Source organism: Brachyistius frenatus, unplaced genomic scaffold (genome assembly GCF_029030835.1).
Source record: "Brachyistius frenatus isolate BFR_SWC_R1_liver_20210118 unplaced genomic scaffold, ASM2903083v1 Contig_344, whole genome shotgun sequence".
NCBI classification, from domain to species: Eukaryota; Metazoa; Chordata; class Actinopteri; family Embiotocidae; genus Brachyistius; species Brachyistius frenatus.
This window is the reverse complement of record NW_027210943.1, coordinates 147,984-165,568: the sequence shown is the minus strand read 5'-3', so window position 1 is coordinate 165,568 and position 17,585 is coordinate 147,984. Positions and strand designations below refer to the sequence as shown.

At 45.6% G+C, this 17,585-nt stretch overlaps 1 protein-coding gene across 2 annotated transcripts in view; it reads left to right on the top strand.

Annotated features, from left to right (window-relative positions):
* The first annotated feature begins 3,231 nt into the window (after positions 1–3,231).
* psda (pleckstrin and Sec7 domain containing a) overlaps positions 3,232–17,585 on the top strand; it is a 35,393-nt gene continuing 21,039 nt past the window's right edge. The window contains exons 1-3 of one of the 2 annotated variants that reach the window (XM_069723749.1): positions 5,090–5,570; positions 11,149–13,661; positions 15,787–15,874. In XM_069723749.1, the coding sequence (XP_069579850.1) occupies positions 11,289–13,661; positions 15,787–15,874 (2,461 nt within the window). In that variant the 5' untranslated portion in view covers positions 5,090–5,570; positions 11,149–11,288. Of the gene's footprint in view, positions 3,543–5,089; positions 5,571–11,148; positions 13,662–15,786; positions 15,875–17,585 lie in introns of those variants that run through there. The other variant, XM_069723750.1, reaches the window with a different exon arrangement.

The window sequence follows — 17,585 nt, the reverse complement described above, 5'->3', positions numbered from 1 at the left end:
GAGGAGTCAGAAAACAAAGAGACGAGAAGAACTCGCCAAAAACTCACGAGGCTTCAAGCAGGAAAAGTTTCAACTGTTCAGTTAAATAAACTCTCCTGGACTAGTCCTAGTGGGTCTCTAGTGGGTCCTTATTGGGGACCCCAACCCTAACGGGTCTCTAGTGGGTCCCTAGTGTGAGAGAGAGATGAAGTGTGTGTGTGTGTGTGTGTGTGTGTGTGAGAGAGAGATGAAGGTGTGTGTGTGTGTGTGTGTGTGAGAGATGAAGGTGTGTGTGTGTGTGTGTGAGAGATGAAGGTGTGTGTGTGTGTGTGTGTGAGATGGTGTGTGTGTGTGTGTGTGTGAGAGAGATGGTGTGTGTGTGTGAGAGAGAGATGAAGGTGTGTGTGTGTGAGTGTGAGATGAAGGTGTGTGTGTGTGAGAGAGATGAAGGTGTGTGTGTGTGAGAGAGATGAAGGTGTGTGTGTGTGAGAGAGATGAAGGTGTGTGTGTGTGTGTGTGTGAGAGATGAAGGTGTGTGTGTGTGAGTGTGAGATGAAGGTGTGTGTGTGTGAGTGTGAGATGAAGGTGTGTGTGTGTGTGTGTGTGTGAGTGTGAGATGAAGGTGTGTGTGTGTGTGTGAGAGTGAGATGAAGGTGTGTGTGTGTGTGTGAGAGTGAGATGAAGGTGTGTGTGTGTGTGTGTGTGAGAGATGAAGGTGTGTGTGTGTGTGAGAGATGAAGGTGTGTGTGTGTGAGAGATGAAGGTGTGTGTGTGTGAGTGTGAGATGAAGGTGTGTGTGTGTGTGTTACCTGAAGAGATTGAGGCGGAGGGACCAGAGGACGACCGGCGGCAGCAGGTTCATTCTGGGTCGCTGCTTCATGTAGTGTTGACCTCCGAACACCAGGGCGGCGTACAGAGCGCTGAACAGGAAGGACGCACTCCTGCAGGACACAAACATAATCCATCAGGTTACAGATCATTTTATTAATCAGTCACATCATTGATTTATTTACCATTGATTTATTTACCTGCTTGTGAATTTTGTGAGTTTTAAGATTTTGTTCCAAATTTTCAGAAAATCACTTCAAAACAAACACCTGAGGCCTGGCTCCGCCCCTTTGTATCAGCTGTCAAATCACATCACCACACTCGTATACTTTCATATTTCATCATGAGTGATAGGGGCCAGATCTCAACACATTCCATAAATACAGCAGTGACGTCACTGGCCCTCACCTGTGGCACACCTGTAACCTTCGACGTGCTTACATAACACGTTTCTCACCTGGATTTAAAATAGCTTTAACAGAAATGTCTGCCCTAAATCTGAGCCTTACCAAATCCCATTCATAAACAGTCACGTTTATATACGACGAGTTTATCTGTGATTCCACTTACTTCATAAAGTAGAAGTTGACCTTTATTCTGATTAAGTGACTCTCGCTCCTCAGTTCGGCTCCAACAACATACAACAAAACACACTTCATCAAACGGAAAGAGAAGATGTTTGAGCACATCATCAGTGAATCTGCAGCTTCCCGCTGGTTAAAGAGAAAGTGTGTTGAAAGGAGAGGTCTTTGGTGGGCTGGCTGGGAGCCGGAACCAAGTCTGGAGCCGGTTCCAAGTCTGGAGCCGGAACCAAGTCTGGAGCCGGTTCGTCTCCAAACTGCCTTCGTTTAAAACGTTAACAGTACTTTTAAAAATAGCAGAGCAATTTAAAGTGGAAGACATTTTTATGGATCTGGGAACGCAGCGTCTGCACAGTGGAGACCGCAGTTTATTGGGGTTTTCGACATTAAACCCTCATCGGGACCAACAGAGATGGTTAAAGTCTGTTAACGGTTAAATGAGTGAATCCGGTCCAGAAGGACGAGCCGGGGTGAACTCACCGTTCCGCTGCATCCACTCGATCGCTCCTCGCTCGTCGAAGCGCCGCTCGAAGCTGAACTCGGTCAGCTGCACGAGGAGCTGCGTGTCGTTCACCTGCAGCATGGTGACGGTGCCACATCTGGACACCTGGAGTTACTGTGTAAAGGCCGAGGACATCTGTTGCTCTGTCGTCTGCTGCTGTCTGTCCTCCTCATCTGTCTCCGTCCCAATTAAAGCCTTACTCAGGGGGCGGGGCCTCACGGAGCCACCTGTCTGCGTTTCATTCAGGTTTTACTGATGTGCTCACCACAAGTGGTTCTACAGGTACACACTGAGTACATCCGGTACTACAGTAAGAGTATGAGAGTGTATTCATTGTAAGTGTACTTAAAGTATGAAAAGTACTCAGAGCAGTAAAATAAACTTTTAGAAGCAGTGAAACAGTGAAAACAAGTTCATATAAATTAAATTAAATTTATTGATTAATTGACTGATCAAAGAGACAGCAAGTCCAAAATTATTACAAATAAGCAGAAACATAGCAGGAGTTTAGAAGAAGACAGAAACTGATGAAGACACTAACTGATGAAGATGAGACCAGCTGACAGACAGGTGATGTAGGGGGCGGGACCTGCTGCCACCTACTGGAGACAAACTCAAACTGCACGTGGACATGAAGCTCTGAATGGTTTATTTACATTTACAAGTCATCGTTCTGAGAAATGTCATATTGTAAAAAAAGATAATAATAATAATAATAATAATCTTGGCTGAAGGTTAACTTACTGTTTTTATTGGAGCTTTTGACCACAGGAAGCTACAATGTTGTAATTCTACAAAATAAAAGTAACCCTGATTTCAAGCACAAAGACAAACTACTGAGAAAATAATGGTCACTCAGGTGGAACTTCCTGTTTTTAACGGAGCTTTCGACCACAGACGGTCTTCATGTTATAAAACATAGATTAAATAAACATAGAACGTCATTTTACAGGAAACAGGGGAAATATTTCAAATTTAAATTTAAGTTTCACAAGAAAATATTTAAATCGATTTTATGAACCATGAATCTTGGCTCAAGGTCGACTTATTATTTCAGGAGCTTTCAACCACATGTCACTCCTAAATGATGAGAAATGTATTTCTGAAATATTAAACATTAGTTTTAATAAAACGATCCATTTGTTATATTTTTTAAACAGAGGAAACCCTCCATACGTCACTGATATTGAATCTCAGGTGTAAAAACGGAATCGTGTGTGTTATTTATATATCTGGTCAGTCCGGTCTGACGTTTCCTTACGTGGCCATTACGTCACCCAAACGATGCGGAAGTTGAAGTCGCCGTGGAGAACGTAAACTAATGTCAAGCAAGCGCCTAAAAAAGAAAGAAAAGAGCTGCTGAAGAGGAGGAAGAGGCGGAAGAGAAGGTGGAAGAAGCGGAAGAAGCGGAGCGGACACTTCACCTCCAACTGCGGGCATGCAGCGCAGTTTACTCCGCCAGCCGTCCCCGTTTGGACTCCTTTAGCCCGCCGTTACATCTGCCTCCTCCGTCACCGTCACTACACTCTGTACCGACACCGTTACCGTCAAATGGACCGACCCGGTGCCCCAAAGCCCACGTCGGTGCCGCTGTGGAGCTGCACCGGTCGCTAGAAGCTGCAAACCCCGCTACATCCCATCCTCTCCTGGAGGTAAGTCTACGGCGAAAATCCTTTGAAAAACATCTGGTTTTAAAATATTTTCTCGTTTGTATTAATTATAAATGTGCCAGAATACGACTGTAGGTCATCTCCTATTTATTAACATCTCCTCATTACTTCGGCATAAATATTATTCCATTTTACAGCACCTTCTTTTTGTAAAATTTCCACTTTTACAAGCCTCCGTGTGTTTACGGCTGCCTTTTCAAAATTACGGTCCACCCTGCCGAGCGGTGCCAACAGCAAGGGCAGGTTTTTAGAAAAGTCGACATTTCAGAGAAGGGAGAGCAGTTCAGTGGATTATATACAAGCCGAACCGTAAAATATACCCTTATAGTCTGAAAAAGCCTTGGATGTCCCATGAAGCCATGTTAACTGAAGACAGCAGCCGGGCGGACGGTTAAAAACACTCCTTTCAGAAAGGAGTGTCGGATGTCGGAGCTGGAAGCAGCAGAAACGTGTTTTATTGTCAAACGCACTCCCAAAACAGCTCCTCTCTCTCTCATAGAGTGCGCGTGGACATGTTTAATGTTTGTAATCCAGTTTTATTGGTTAAAATTCAGAGATAACAGAAGAAATAGTCCGAGATGAAGCTGCATCCATCAGTCAGGATCAGGATCAGGGATGAAGAAGGTCACACGACCTTTAAAATGACCCAGTTCAGAGATAAACATTAGATATTAATAAAAAAAAAGAACTGATTTTAGAAATGGAGCCTCAAATAGTAATAAAAAGAACTGATGTTAGAAACGAACAACAGGAGATTGATTCTTACAGTTAACACATCAGGTTCGGTTTGTTCTGGTTCATGTGAATATCTGTGATTTTCTGTCTCACTTTCACTGTTTGTTTAAAAAAAAAAATCCCATTAAATGTTTAACATCCGGTCTTAAAAATATAATTGAAATAATGATGAAAAAATTACAAATATCAAAAGAAGTCTTTAGATTTCAGTTTGAGTTCAACGAGAAGAAACATGATTTCACATTAAATATGACCAGCAACTAATGTATTGATTCGTTTTTATTGATCCATTAATCTTCAGCTGTAGGACGTTTGATAAATTTCACTGATCAGATGATTGACAGGCAGTAAAATAATATTACCATTAATCTTCAGCTGTAGGACGTTTGATAAATTTCACTGATCAGATGATTGACAGGCAGTAAAATAATATCACCATCTTCTTCACCATGTGATACAATATTTTATTTTAAGGAGATTCAATAACAACAAAAAAGTATTGTAATATTACATGTCAACAGTTCAGATATTTTTATAAACTATGAAGTGTTCGTGATGTTTATTGAATATCGAACATGCTGACGGAGTGAACTCCTCCATCACGCATGTAATATGGCCATCAGCCTCCAGAGGGCACCGGGTCAGTGCCCTGCTGTACAGGAGGTCATGTGATTGGATCGGACTCCGGACTCTGACAGGAAGTCAGGAAGTGACGTGGATCTTTTCTCAACTCTGACCAGATAGTTTTTTCTGAAACCGAACCTCGAGGTTGCTGCAACGCGACACTGACACACTGACACGCTGCCCTCTGGTGGACTGCCGGTGAATTACACGCTGCCCTCTGGTGGACTGCCGGTGAATTACACGCTGCCCTCTGGTGGACCGCTGCATAATAATGATAATATTACATCATCACGTCAACAAGTATGAACATTTCCATCGTGACATCTTAAAAATAATGATGTGTTGGCTGAAGGACATGCGTTTGATTGGCTGGCAAGCTGCCTGGAAGAAATGGGGCGGGGCCGTCAGCTGATTGATGGATATCAGAAGTGGAGGAGGAGGAAGAGGAGGAGCCGGAGGAGGAGCCAGAGGAGGAGGAAGAGGAGTCAGTAAATCCACGATGAGCCGGCTCTGCTGCAGACAACAAGTGTTCGAGGAGAGAGAGGAGGGCGAGGGAGGATAAAACGAGGTTACTCCACAACACAAAGAGAGAGAGGGAGAGAGGTTTCCACGGAAACTCGGGGACATCGCTGCAGCGGCAAGGAAACGCAGGTAAGGTTACCGCTGGTGTGTCGACACGTGTATCTCTGTCCGTTTTATAAGTGTGTGTGTGTGTGTGTGTGTGTGTGTGTGTGTGTGTGTGTGTGTGTGTGTGTGTGTGTGTGTGTGTGTGTGTGTGTGTGTGTTGTGTGCTGGTGGATTGAATGTTGCATGCTGGGACGGGGGAGGGAGTGTCGGGGGAATCCTATTAGCAGAGTCCAGGAAAAGTAGGGCTAACTATGTGCTTATCAGTCTGAGACACACACACACACACACACACACACACACACACACACACACACACACACACACACACACACACACACACACACACACACACACACACACACACACACACACACACACACGCTGACTGACAGCCAATCAGAGGAGCTCTCAGCGCTGCAAGAAGTAGTCAGATTGTTGACTTTAATAACAATGTATCACTGATATGATTATTTATTATTGATTTAATCGATCAGTTTCTTCTGGAATAGAATTGATCACATCGATAAAAGCCCGTCAATGTTTTGAATTCTTTTACTTTGAAAAGCGATGATTGATTTCAGATGTAAACATGATCAGGTTATTGATCCTCAGAGTCAGTAAAAATCCATTCATGAAATAAGAAAAATAAATGTACACAAGCAGCAGTAAATGTGATTGAATTATTAATTAAAAGAACAAGAACTAAACAAAGTCAATAAATGAAACTAAAACCAAATAAAATATTCTAAACAAATAAATAAAAATAAAATTATGATTTAAAACTTAAATAAATGAAACAGATTGTATGTGATTGCCAATAAAGATAGAAGATGGAATTAAATAATTGAAACATAAATACATAAAATAAATTATAATTTTTTTTTTAAAAAGCATCTAAAGCGAGGTTTGAAGTTTTAACATTTCACTTCCTGGATGTTTCTCTTTTATTGTGAAAATCCGTAGCAGCAGTGACTCTGTGATGAGTTCAGTGTTTCCTTGTGAGATGTAAAACTTTCCACCGCCAGGCTGTCAATCAAATGTTCTCCCAGTCTGAAGTTAGAATGCAGCTGTAAAGGGAGGTCAAAGGTCAGCGTCTGTCTACTTACCAGACTTCATTCAGTGAACGTAGGAAATTAACTTCCTGTCGTTGTTCAGACTTCCTCTGCGCTCTCTGGTTTTTCGCACTAAACTACTTATTAAATTCAATAAATAATTTGTTTATTTTATATATTTTACACTGAAGAAATCACACAAACACACTCAGAGGGGATTTTAAAAGTTTTTTGAAATTCCTGTTCACACGTTCAAATAGACGACAAACACTGATCCCGTCCAGACAAGACTTTTATTTTGAAAAGTTATCTGTGATGTCATCAGCTCGTAGTTCTGCTGCCATACAATGAAACAACATTCAGTCGACACAGTGAAAGATGGAAAATAAACATTGTAACGACTCTTTTAAAGTCTACTTTTAAAAGCCTACATTTTCCCAGAAGCCCCTATGACAACTCTGTTCTTGTGGTGCATTCAAGAGCAACATGGAGAATCGAGTGAACGTATGTCGAACAGGAAACTGGGAGAGAAGTCGTTGTGACGTCACCCGAGTCAGTTTGTGGTGAAATAAGATGAAATATGGAGACGTGTTAGCCTAGCGTGTCCAGTTAGTGTCGTCAAACGTTAAAAACAGCAGGAAGTAACAAGATGTAGAAATGTAGTGAACAGATAACATCGACCTCTCTGTTGTTACTACTCGTCATACTTTTAATTCTTCTGTTATCCGCCAAATTCCTGCCATGCAATTAGTTCTGCAGTTTTAAGAAAACTCGTACAAAAATACGTCAAAACGTGCATCTCGATCAGGAACCGTTAACTTTGTCTTTTAGTGAATATTCATCGTACGATGCTTTCCAGCCGATTAACGCAGCCGGACGTCTGCTGGAAGAATTCGTACAGTTGTCGTGAACGGGTGAATTCACTCCGCTGACAACCTCGTGTTTCTCAGACATCAGGATGTTACATCGTCTAGATCTAGAGCAGACTGTAGATCTAGAGCAGACTGTACCTCTAGAACAGACTAGATCTAGAGCAGACTGTAGCTCTAGAACAGACTAGATCTAGAGCAGACTGTAGCTCTAGAACAGACTGTAGATCTAGAACAGACTGGATCTAGAACAGACTAGATTTAGAGCCACTAGATTTAGAGCAGACTAGATCTAGAGCAGACTGTAGATGTAAAACAGACTGTAGATATAGAACAGACTGTAGATGTAGCTCTAGAGCAGACTGTAGTTCTAGAGCAGAGTGTAGCTCTAGAGCAGAGTGTAGCTCTAGAGCAGACTTTAGATCTTGAACAGACTGTAGACCTAGAACAGACTTAGAGCAGACTGCAGATCTAGAGCAGACTGTCGATCAAGAAAAGACTGTAGATCTAGAGCAGACTAGATCTAGAGCAGACTGTAGATGTAGAGCAGACTTTAGATCTAGAGCAGACTGCAGATCTAGAACAGACTAGATTTAGAGCAGACTGGATCTAGTGGATACTATAGATCAAGAAAAGATTGTAGATCTAGAGCAGACTGGATCTAGAACAGACTGTAGATCTGTAGCTCTAAATTGCTCCCGATGGTGGACCATCAGTATGTTGTAAGTCGCTTTGGATAAAAGCGTCAGCTAAATGAAATGTAATGTAATCTAACCTAATCTAGAACAGACTGTCGATTTAGAACAGACTGTAGACCTAGAACAGACTAGATCTAGAGCAGACTGTAGATGTAGAGCAGACTGTAGATGTAGAACAGACTGTAGATATAGAACAGACTGTAGATGTAGATCTAGAGCAGAGTGTAGCTCTAGAACAGACTGTAGCTCTAGAACAGACTAGATCTAGAGCAGACTGTAGATGTATAACAGACTGTAGATTTAGATCTAGAGCAGATTGTAGATCTAGAGCAGACTAGATCTAGAGCATACTGTAGATCAAGAAAAGACTGTAGATCTAGAGCAGACTGTATATCTAGAGCAGACTAGATTTAGAGCAGACTGTAGAGCTAGAGCAGACTGTAGATCTAGAACAGACTAGATTTAGAGCAGTGTAGATCTCGAGCAGAATGTAAATCAAGAAAAGACCGTAGATCAAGAAAAGACTTTAGATCTAGAGCAGACTGTAGATCTAGAGCAGACTTTAGATCTAGAACAGACTAGACCTAGAGCATATTGTAGATCAAGAAGACTGTAGATCTAGAGCAGACTAGATCTAGAGCAGACTATAGATATAGAGCAGACAGATCTAGAGCAGACTAGATCTAGAGCAGACTGTAGATGTAGAGCAGACTGTAGATCAAGAACAGACTAGATTTAGAGCAGACTAGATCTAGTGGATACTATAGATCAAGAAAAGACTGTAGATCTAGAGCAGACTAGATCTAGAACAGACTGTAGATCTGTAGCTCTAAATTGCTCCCAATGGTGTACCATCGATATGTTGTAAGTCGCTTTAGATAAAAGCGTTAGCTAAATGAAATGTAATGTAATCTAACCTAATCTAGAACAGACTGTAGATTTAGAACAGACTGTAGACCTAGAACAGACTAGATTTAGAGCAGACTAGATCTAGAGCAGACTGTAGATCAAGAACAGACTGTAGATCGAGAGCAGACTGTAGATCAAGAACAGACTGTAGCTCTAGAGCAAACTGTAGCTCTAGAACAGACCAGATTTAGAGCAGACTAGATCTAGTGGATACTATAGATCAACAAAAGACTGTAGATTTAGAGCAGACTAGATCTAGAGCAGACTAGATCTAGAACAGACTGTAGATCTGCAGCTCTAAATTACTCCCGATGGTGTACCATCGGTATGTTGTAAGTCGCTTTGGATAAAAGCGTCAGCTAAATGAAATGTAATGTAATGTAATCTAATCTAATCTAATCTAGAACAGACTGTAGATCTAGAACAGACTGTAGACCTAGAACAGACTAGATTTAGAGCAGACTAGATCTAGAGCAGACTGTAGATCAAGAAAAGACTGTAGATCTAGAGCAGACTTTAGATCTAGAACAGACTAGACCTAGAGCAGACTGTAGATCTAGAGCATACTGTAGATCAAGAAAAGACTAGATCTGGAGCAGACTAGATCTCGAGCAGAATGTAAATCAAGAAAAGACCGTAGATCAAGAAAAGACTGTAGATCTAGAGCGTCAGCTAAATGAAATGTAATGTAATGTAATGTAATCTAATCTAGAACAGACTGTAGATCTAGAACAGACTGTAGACCTAGAACAGACTAGATCTGGAGCAGACTAGATCTAGAGCAGACTGTAGATCTAGAGCAGACTGTAGATGTAGAGCAGACTGTAGATGTAGAGCAGACTGTAGCTCTAGAACAGACTGTAGATCTAGAGCAGACTGTAGATTTAGAACAGACTGTAGATCAGGGTTGTCAAACATCCGGCCCGCCAGGGGGTCCAGCTCAGCCCACCGGATGACTTTGCTAAGTGTGAAAATTACAGAAAGACATAAATTGCATTTCTATGAGAATATGGAGGTTTATGAGTACAAACGTTTTGTAATTTTTTTAATCGATCCAGTAATTGCTTCAAAAACAGCGTAAATGCGACGTCTGCTCCGGAGGCAGCAGCGCTCGCTGCTCGCTTTGTGACGCGTTTGACGTCAAACGTGTCACAAAGCGAGGGAATCTGCAGAAGAGAGCCCAGGCTGGTAAACAGTGGGCTGATTTCTGAGCTTTTGGTCTTTATGTTTCTAGTTTATTGTAGAAAGACCTTAAAATAGGGTTTATCATCCAAAAACCTTCACCAATGATTTAAACATAGAGAAATATTGTCGTTATGTCTGCGTTATTATGCTATGACTTTACTGGTCTGGCCCACTTGAGATCAAAGTGGGCAGTATGTGGCCCCTTAACTAAAATGAGTTTGACACCCCTGCTGTAGATCTAGAGCAGACTGTAGATCTAGAGCAGACTAGATTTAGAGCAGACTGTAGATCTAGAGCAGACTAGATTTAGAGCATACTGTATATCTCGAACAGTAATTGCAGCAGGATGTGAAGACAGTCTCTGCTCCTCTGATAAACATGAAATAGACACGCTCTGACTGAAGGTGTTAGAAGAGGCTGCGGTTTCCTCACCTGAAAACCCTCCAAGCAGCTTTTCCTCTCCTATTAATAGACAAATCAAACTCGCATGTCACGCATTGCCTCCTGTGTTGGAGGCCAAGGACATGATTGGACCTGTAGCTACCGCGGTGTTGACCCTCATCAGAGGGACGCTGGAACGGGCCAGAGCAGCTGGTTCTGGTCCAGTTTAATGTACAGCATCCTTTAAAACACACTCATGACCTCACAGCTCTAAAAGCACTGAAAGGTGTCTTCAACCACTATGAAAAGGCTGATTTATGGTTTGTCTTTGTTTCAGTGGTCTTTACTTCCAATCTGAAGTATTTCATGACAGTATCTTCAACCAGAACACACGACACACATCCGTATGTTTTTGAATATTTTTAAATCCTGGACTCTGGTAGGAGGATGTGTGTCATGATCTCATGTCAGTCTGTTGTCATGTTAACTTTGTCTCCACTTCCTGCAGGTTTAAGGGATGGTGTGCTGGTGGAGGTTGGACCTCTGGTCCTGCCTCTGACCCTCCTCAGACCTTTGATGATCCCTGTGCTGGTACCAGGAGGTCCAGGTCCACAGAGGTGGGACCATCAGGGGATTTAAGAGTCCGACATGTCCCAGTCAGGTAATGTCCTCCACCTATACGTGGAAGTGAGGTCTGTCTCTGAGGAGGAAGGGAAGGTGTCCGCAAGAGGAGAGGACGGGACCGGTCACCTGATGCAGCAGTGCCCGGACATCCTGCCTCACTCTCAAAGGAGCTCCGCCCTCTCCAGCCCGAGCTGCAGCCCAGACATCTCCCCAGTCCTCCAGCATCACACAGGGGGCGGGAACCACCACGTACCGCCCTCCACATCCTCCCCCAGGCACTCGGTCACCTTCCAACTCCAGAACTCCGACGCGACCGGGTCTCCCACCCACTTCCGACGGCAGGATGTGTTTTACGACAGCTTTGGTCGGTTACTGGAGGTCCTCGCTCCTGGAACAACCGGTCCAGGACATCATCGGTCACTTGGACGCACCTGTTCCTCTGACACGGACCCTTACCAGGGGAGGATCGTTCTCTCCCCGTCATCTACGTCCTTTGGGAGGCTGACTGTACCCTCCACTCCCACCAGCAACCGCAGGTCCTACGAGGTCCCAACAGGGGCGGACGAGGAGGGAAAGACGTCTGTTGTGTCATTTGGCTACATAGAGAAAGCTAACGTTCACGGAATGGCCGGCCGCCGCAGCTCTGGGTGCCAAAATTATCCTGACAATCCTCTTCACAGAATTGAGGGTCCGCGGCTGCCCGCTCACGTCCGGAAGAGACTGAGTGATCCAGTCGGGGCCAACGGTCAGCCACAACAGGGTGACCTGTTCCCCAGTCAGCCCAACCGGACACCCTCCTCTCAGGGCTCGCCTTACCTGCAGAGGGCCACCCTGGACACCATCAGCAGAGGCGCCACCTACAGGGCCTTGGAGGAGTTCAGATCTCCAGAACTCAGGCGCAGATTTGGAGGTCCAGATAATTGTAGTCCGACCCTGCCGAGGCACCATCAGTCTCCTCAGTGCCGGGCCTGGGGGGGGTCACCTGTGCTGCCCCGCGGGGCCCTCACCCTGCCGTCCAAGACCCAGTTCCTGGAGCTGGACAGGGGGCTCTGCTGTGGTTCAGTGAACGGACTACCCAGAAGTCCTGCATCGGACCACCTGTGTGCCCACACAGGATACTCATCCCACTCACTGGGTCCAACCTCAACGCCTCGCTCCCATGACCCGGTTCAGAGCCAGCAGGGGTCCTGGGTGGGGGATGAGAGCCCCCGGTCGTCCTGCAGGTTTCACCCACATTTACCTGCAGGGAGACCCACAGACATCCAGCACGACATCCCAACCAGCTTATTCTCCTCCGGCTCCTCCAGAACGGACCACCCAGCAGGAAGCTCCCCTCACAGTGTCAACAGTAGCTGTAATGCAAACATCTCTAACACCACTCAAAAGGCCGTAGACAGTAAACACTACAGTGTTAACGATAACTCATCTAGAAATGCTCAGCGCCGCAGCAGCAGGACCAGTTATACTGTCAGCAGCCAGAGGAGCCTCTCCCCGTCCTCCAACACCGAGATGGCTTCTCGGTTAGCGCTGGAGGCGACCAAACTGTCCAGCATTTTCGCCGACAGACTGTCTCCCTCTCCGACTCCCTCTCAAGTTGAGTCTCTGAGGTCGGAAAGCCCCAAGTCTGGAGGGATGTTCCTCAGGGAGTCCCAGCCATACGCAACTCTTCATGGGCGGAGCTCTCCTGAACCTTCGCAGGTGGAGAACCAGAACCACAGCTGGAGACCAGACAAGCTGGTACCTCAAACTAGACCAGGACGCGTTTCGCCGGTGCCATCCCACAGAGGCCTCCCTTCACCAGCCTCTCCAGCCTTACCGGCTCGGTTGCACCGTGCAGCCGCCTCCCAGTCACCGGTGTTGGACCCACGGCAGAGACGGAGTTCATCACCCGGTAAGGACATGTCCAGTCTGCACCGCTACCAGCTGCCACAGTACACTGGAGACCACAAGTCACCCAGCACGGAGCGGAGCCAGTTTGACCATCTCTTTAAACGATCCCACTGGGACAGCCCTCAAATTACCAGGAGACGTCCGTCCAGCCCAAACGCTGAAGCACTGCGGGTGAGCTGGACCTCCAGGCAGCAGGAGTGGAGCGCGACTGGGCCGGCCCGGAATGCAGCAGAACGAGCTTCTTCCAATATTTACACTCCAAGCGAAGAGGAGTGTTATAATGAAGAACAAGGAGTGAAGACACCAGCGCAGGAGTACCAGAGGCTGGTGGTGGGCGTCTCCAAGGATCCGAGAGACGAGGTTCAGGATCACAGCGGGGCGGCCGGGACGTACTCTCAGAGCTCCAGCGGAGTAACGGGCAGCCTGGGAGACATAAACAACAGTCTGTCCCCTGAAACCTTGAGTCAGTCCAGCTACGACACGGCAGACGGCAGCTCAGGGATGCAGGTCGGCTGGACGGGAAGGGGTGCGTGTGGGCGTGTCGGTCAGGGTGCGTGCGGGCATGTTGGTCGGGGTGTGTGCGGTCGTGTCAGTCGGGGTGCGTACGGTCTGGGTGCGAGCGTGTCGGTTGAGGTGCGGGCGTGTCGGTCAGAGTGCGGTCGTGTCAGTCGGGTGCGTGCGGTCGTGTCGGTCGGGGTGCGGTCGTGTCGGTCAGAGTGCGGTCGTGTCGGTCATAGTGCGGTCGTGTCGGTCGGGTGCGGTCGTGTCGGTCGGGTGCGGTCGTGTCGGTCGGGTGCGTACGGTCGATTCGGTCGGGGTGCGGTCGTGTCGGTCAGAGTGCGGTCGTGTCGGTCATAGTGCGGTCGTGTCGGTCGGGTGCGGTCGTGTCGGTCGGGTGCGGTCGTGTCGGTCAGAGTGCGGTCGTGTTGGTCGGGTGTGTACAGTCGATTCGGTCGGGGTGCGGTTGGGTGCGGTCGTGTCGGTCAGAGTGCGGTCGTGTCGGTCGGGTGCGGTCGTGTCGGTCGGGTGCGGTCGTGTCGGTCAGAGTGCGGTCGTGTCGGTCGGGTGCGTACGGTCGATTCGGTCGGGGTGCGGTCGTGTCGGTCGGGTGCGGTCGTGTCGGTCGGGGTGCGGTCGAGTCGGTCAAAGTGCGGTCGTGTCGGTCGGGTGCGGTCGTGTCGGTCAGAGTGCGGTCGTGTCGGTCGGGTGCGGTCGTGTCGGTCGGGTGCGTGCGGTCGTGTCGGTCGGGGTGCGGTCGTGTCGGTCGGGGTGCTGTCGTGTCGGTCGGGTGCGGTCAAAGTGCGGTCGTGTTGGTCGGGTGCGGTCGTCGTCGGTCAGGGTGCGGTCGGGTGCGGTCGTGTCGGTCGGTCGTGTCGGTCGGTCGGTCGGTGCGGTCGTGTCGGTCAGAGTGCGGTCGTGTCGGTCGGGTGCGTCGTGTCGGTCGGGTGCGGTCGTGTCGGTCAGAGTGCGGTCGTGTCGGTCGGGTGCGGGTCGATGGTCGGTGCGGGTCGTGTCGGTCGGGTGCGGTCGTGTCGGTCGGGTGCGTACGGTCGATTCGGTCGGGTGCGGTCGTGTCCGTCGGGTGCGGTCGTGTCGGTCAGAGTGCGGTCGTGTCGGTCGGGTGCGGTCGTGTCGGTCGGGTGCGTGCGGTCGTGTCGGTCAGAGTGCGGTCGTGTCGGTCAGGTGCGGTCGTGTCGGTTGGGTGCGTATGGTCGATTCGGTCGGGGTGCGGTCGTGTCGGTCGGGGTGCAGTGTGGTTGTCATGTAGATTGTGTATGAATGTGTCTGAGATTCAGTGTCTCTTGATCTTAATAATAAGTCTTCATAATGTCACATCGGTTCCAATAAATCTCAGAGAAAGTGTCTCCACTCCTCAGTTAGTTCTTGTTTCATCTTCTTTCCTGTACTTTCGGTTAATAAATGTCTGGTGAAACAGGAACACCTCGTCGTCCTTTAAGACAAAAAGGTTATTTTGTTTGTTTACAACAGCTTCAGCTCTCAGAGGCTTTTATTTACTTGCACCTCATGTGACGTGTTGTTGAATGCTAACAGTTTTTTTTTTTTTAATCAAAATATCAGAACAATAAAAGGACTGAAGGACTCAGGGACTCTTGGATCCGTCTAAAACCTTTAAAGAACCTGTAGAACAAACTAAAGAGCTCCTACGACACCATGACTGTTAGGGTCGCCTAGAACTTCAATAATGTTCACCAGAACTTCCTAAAAAAACCTCCTTAGTGACCAATGAATCATTTTAAAGGAACCAATCTACTTCTTTTAGTTTCACCATCATTGATTTTGGTCAACTTTAAGTCTGTTATGATTTCTAAGAACAACATGACTCGGAACTTGTTTGTCGGGTGCTGATTAACGTGTTATCGCGTGTTATTATGAGTAATAACGTGTTATAACGTGTTCAACATGTGCACTGCAAGCATTTTATTTAATTTCCTGATCACACATAGCACTTTAAAAAAAAATGATATTATTTGTGATTTAATGCAATAAATAATAAAACTTCTTTTATAAAGCTTTTTTACCTCCTGACTTGAATTTTTAACTTCTTTTTATTGTGTTTCCCTGAGAAATAGAATTACATTATTTAATCTGCCTCCTTTTCTTCGTCTGTCAGTCTGACGGCGGCTCGACGACGTCGCGGTCGCAGAGAATCGCCCGAGCCAAGTGGGAGTTCCTGTTCGGCGGTCCGGAGGCCAGCAGAGGTACGATGCTGATGATCACTGCTATCATCTCAGGAAAGACTTGATTTGATTTATTTATTTTCTATTAGAAAAAAAAACTACTCTTTTTTTTTTTTTTTTTTTTTTTACCAAAATAGGGAGCAAAAGGAAATTCTATTTTTCAGTGAATTTAACTCGGATTTCAACTTTCAGCAATCACACTTAATTTTCTTTAGAAAATCCGGTTTCTGTTGCTGAAGCTGTTGTTGGTTCGACAACGTTCTTTAAACTAAAAACACCTTTTAAAATCAGATTTTAACAGACCGGAACGATTTTAATCATTTTACATCCTATTCCTCATTTCCGTTGTGTTTTTTACTGCTGGATGTTATTGATGTGTCACTCATCCTTTGTTAAGCCCTTTGTACCAATTAGTAACTATTATTAATATAATTGGATTATTTCTGTTGTTATTAGCTTAAAGCTAGCTAACAGCTTGCTAGCTGGTTTCCAGACGTTGTTTATGGGAGTTTCAGGTTATAAATCCGTGGTGATCTAATCCATCCTCACGCTCCTCCCATTTTATCTCCTTTTAAGGGATGTTTTGGTGATCTGAGTTGAGGTTGTAAAGACAGGAGCTGCTCGGTGTTGTGATTTGAGATAAAAAGTAAACTTCCCAGAGTTTCTTTATAGAACCGTTTCTCAACTGTTTATCTGGAGCAGCAACACAGACAGCAGTAATAGAGTTATTATTATTATTTTTATTAATAATGATTATTATTAGTATTGTTATTAATATTAGTTTACAGCCTGTTAAAGGACACTTCTGTCTTTTCTTGGATTGTGTCTTTTGGTCAGTGAAGAAAACAAGAAGCTTCTCAGCTGCTTCTAATCCAATTATCTGAAAGTGAAGCTTAACGTAAATCACAGCAACTCTGACGCCACGACTCCACTCCAGGAGTCACTTCCTGTTCTCTGCCCACTTCCTGTTTTCTACCCACTTCTTGTTCTTTCGTCACGTCCTGTTCTCTACTCACTTCCTGTTCTCTACCCACTTCCTCCTCTCTACCCACTTTGTGTTCTCTACCCATTTCCTCTTCTCTACCCACTTACTCCTTTCCACCCACTTCCTGTTCTTTACCCACTTCCTCCTCTCCACCCGCTTCCTGTTCTCGACCCACTTTCTGTTCTTTTGTGACTTCCTGTTCTCTACTCATTTCCTGTTCTCTACCCACTTCCTGTTTTCTACTCACTTCCTGTTCTCTACCCATTTCCTCTCTATACCCACTTCCTGTTCTCTACTCACTTCCTGTTTTCTACTCCTTCCTGTTCTTTCGTCACCTCTGACTTCTTGCTGCTCAGCAGGGAGTCTGAAGGTTGTTGGTGTATTCAAAGTCACCAACTGTGGAGACGAGTGACCTCGAAGTGGGACATGAATTCAGTAAAATGTGTTCAACAAATCAGATTTTCTGCATTGATGCAAAACTTATAAATATATTAAATGTAACACTTTTATGTCCTGTAACCTCTGTGGGTTGATTTATTAGGTTATGTTAGATAGTTACTTTATTAATCCCCGAGGGGAAATTTGTTTCGCTACAGCAGCATACAGAAGCAATAAGATAATAATAGAATAATGGAAAAGCAATAAAATAGCAGTAAAAATATAAATATAAAATATAAAATGCACAGTATATACAGTATAGTATATATCTATATATATTATATACAAACAACCAAGAAACACAGACAA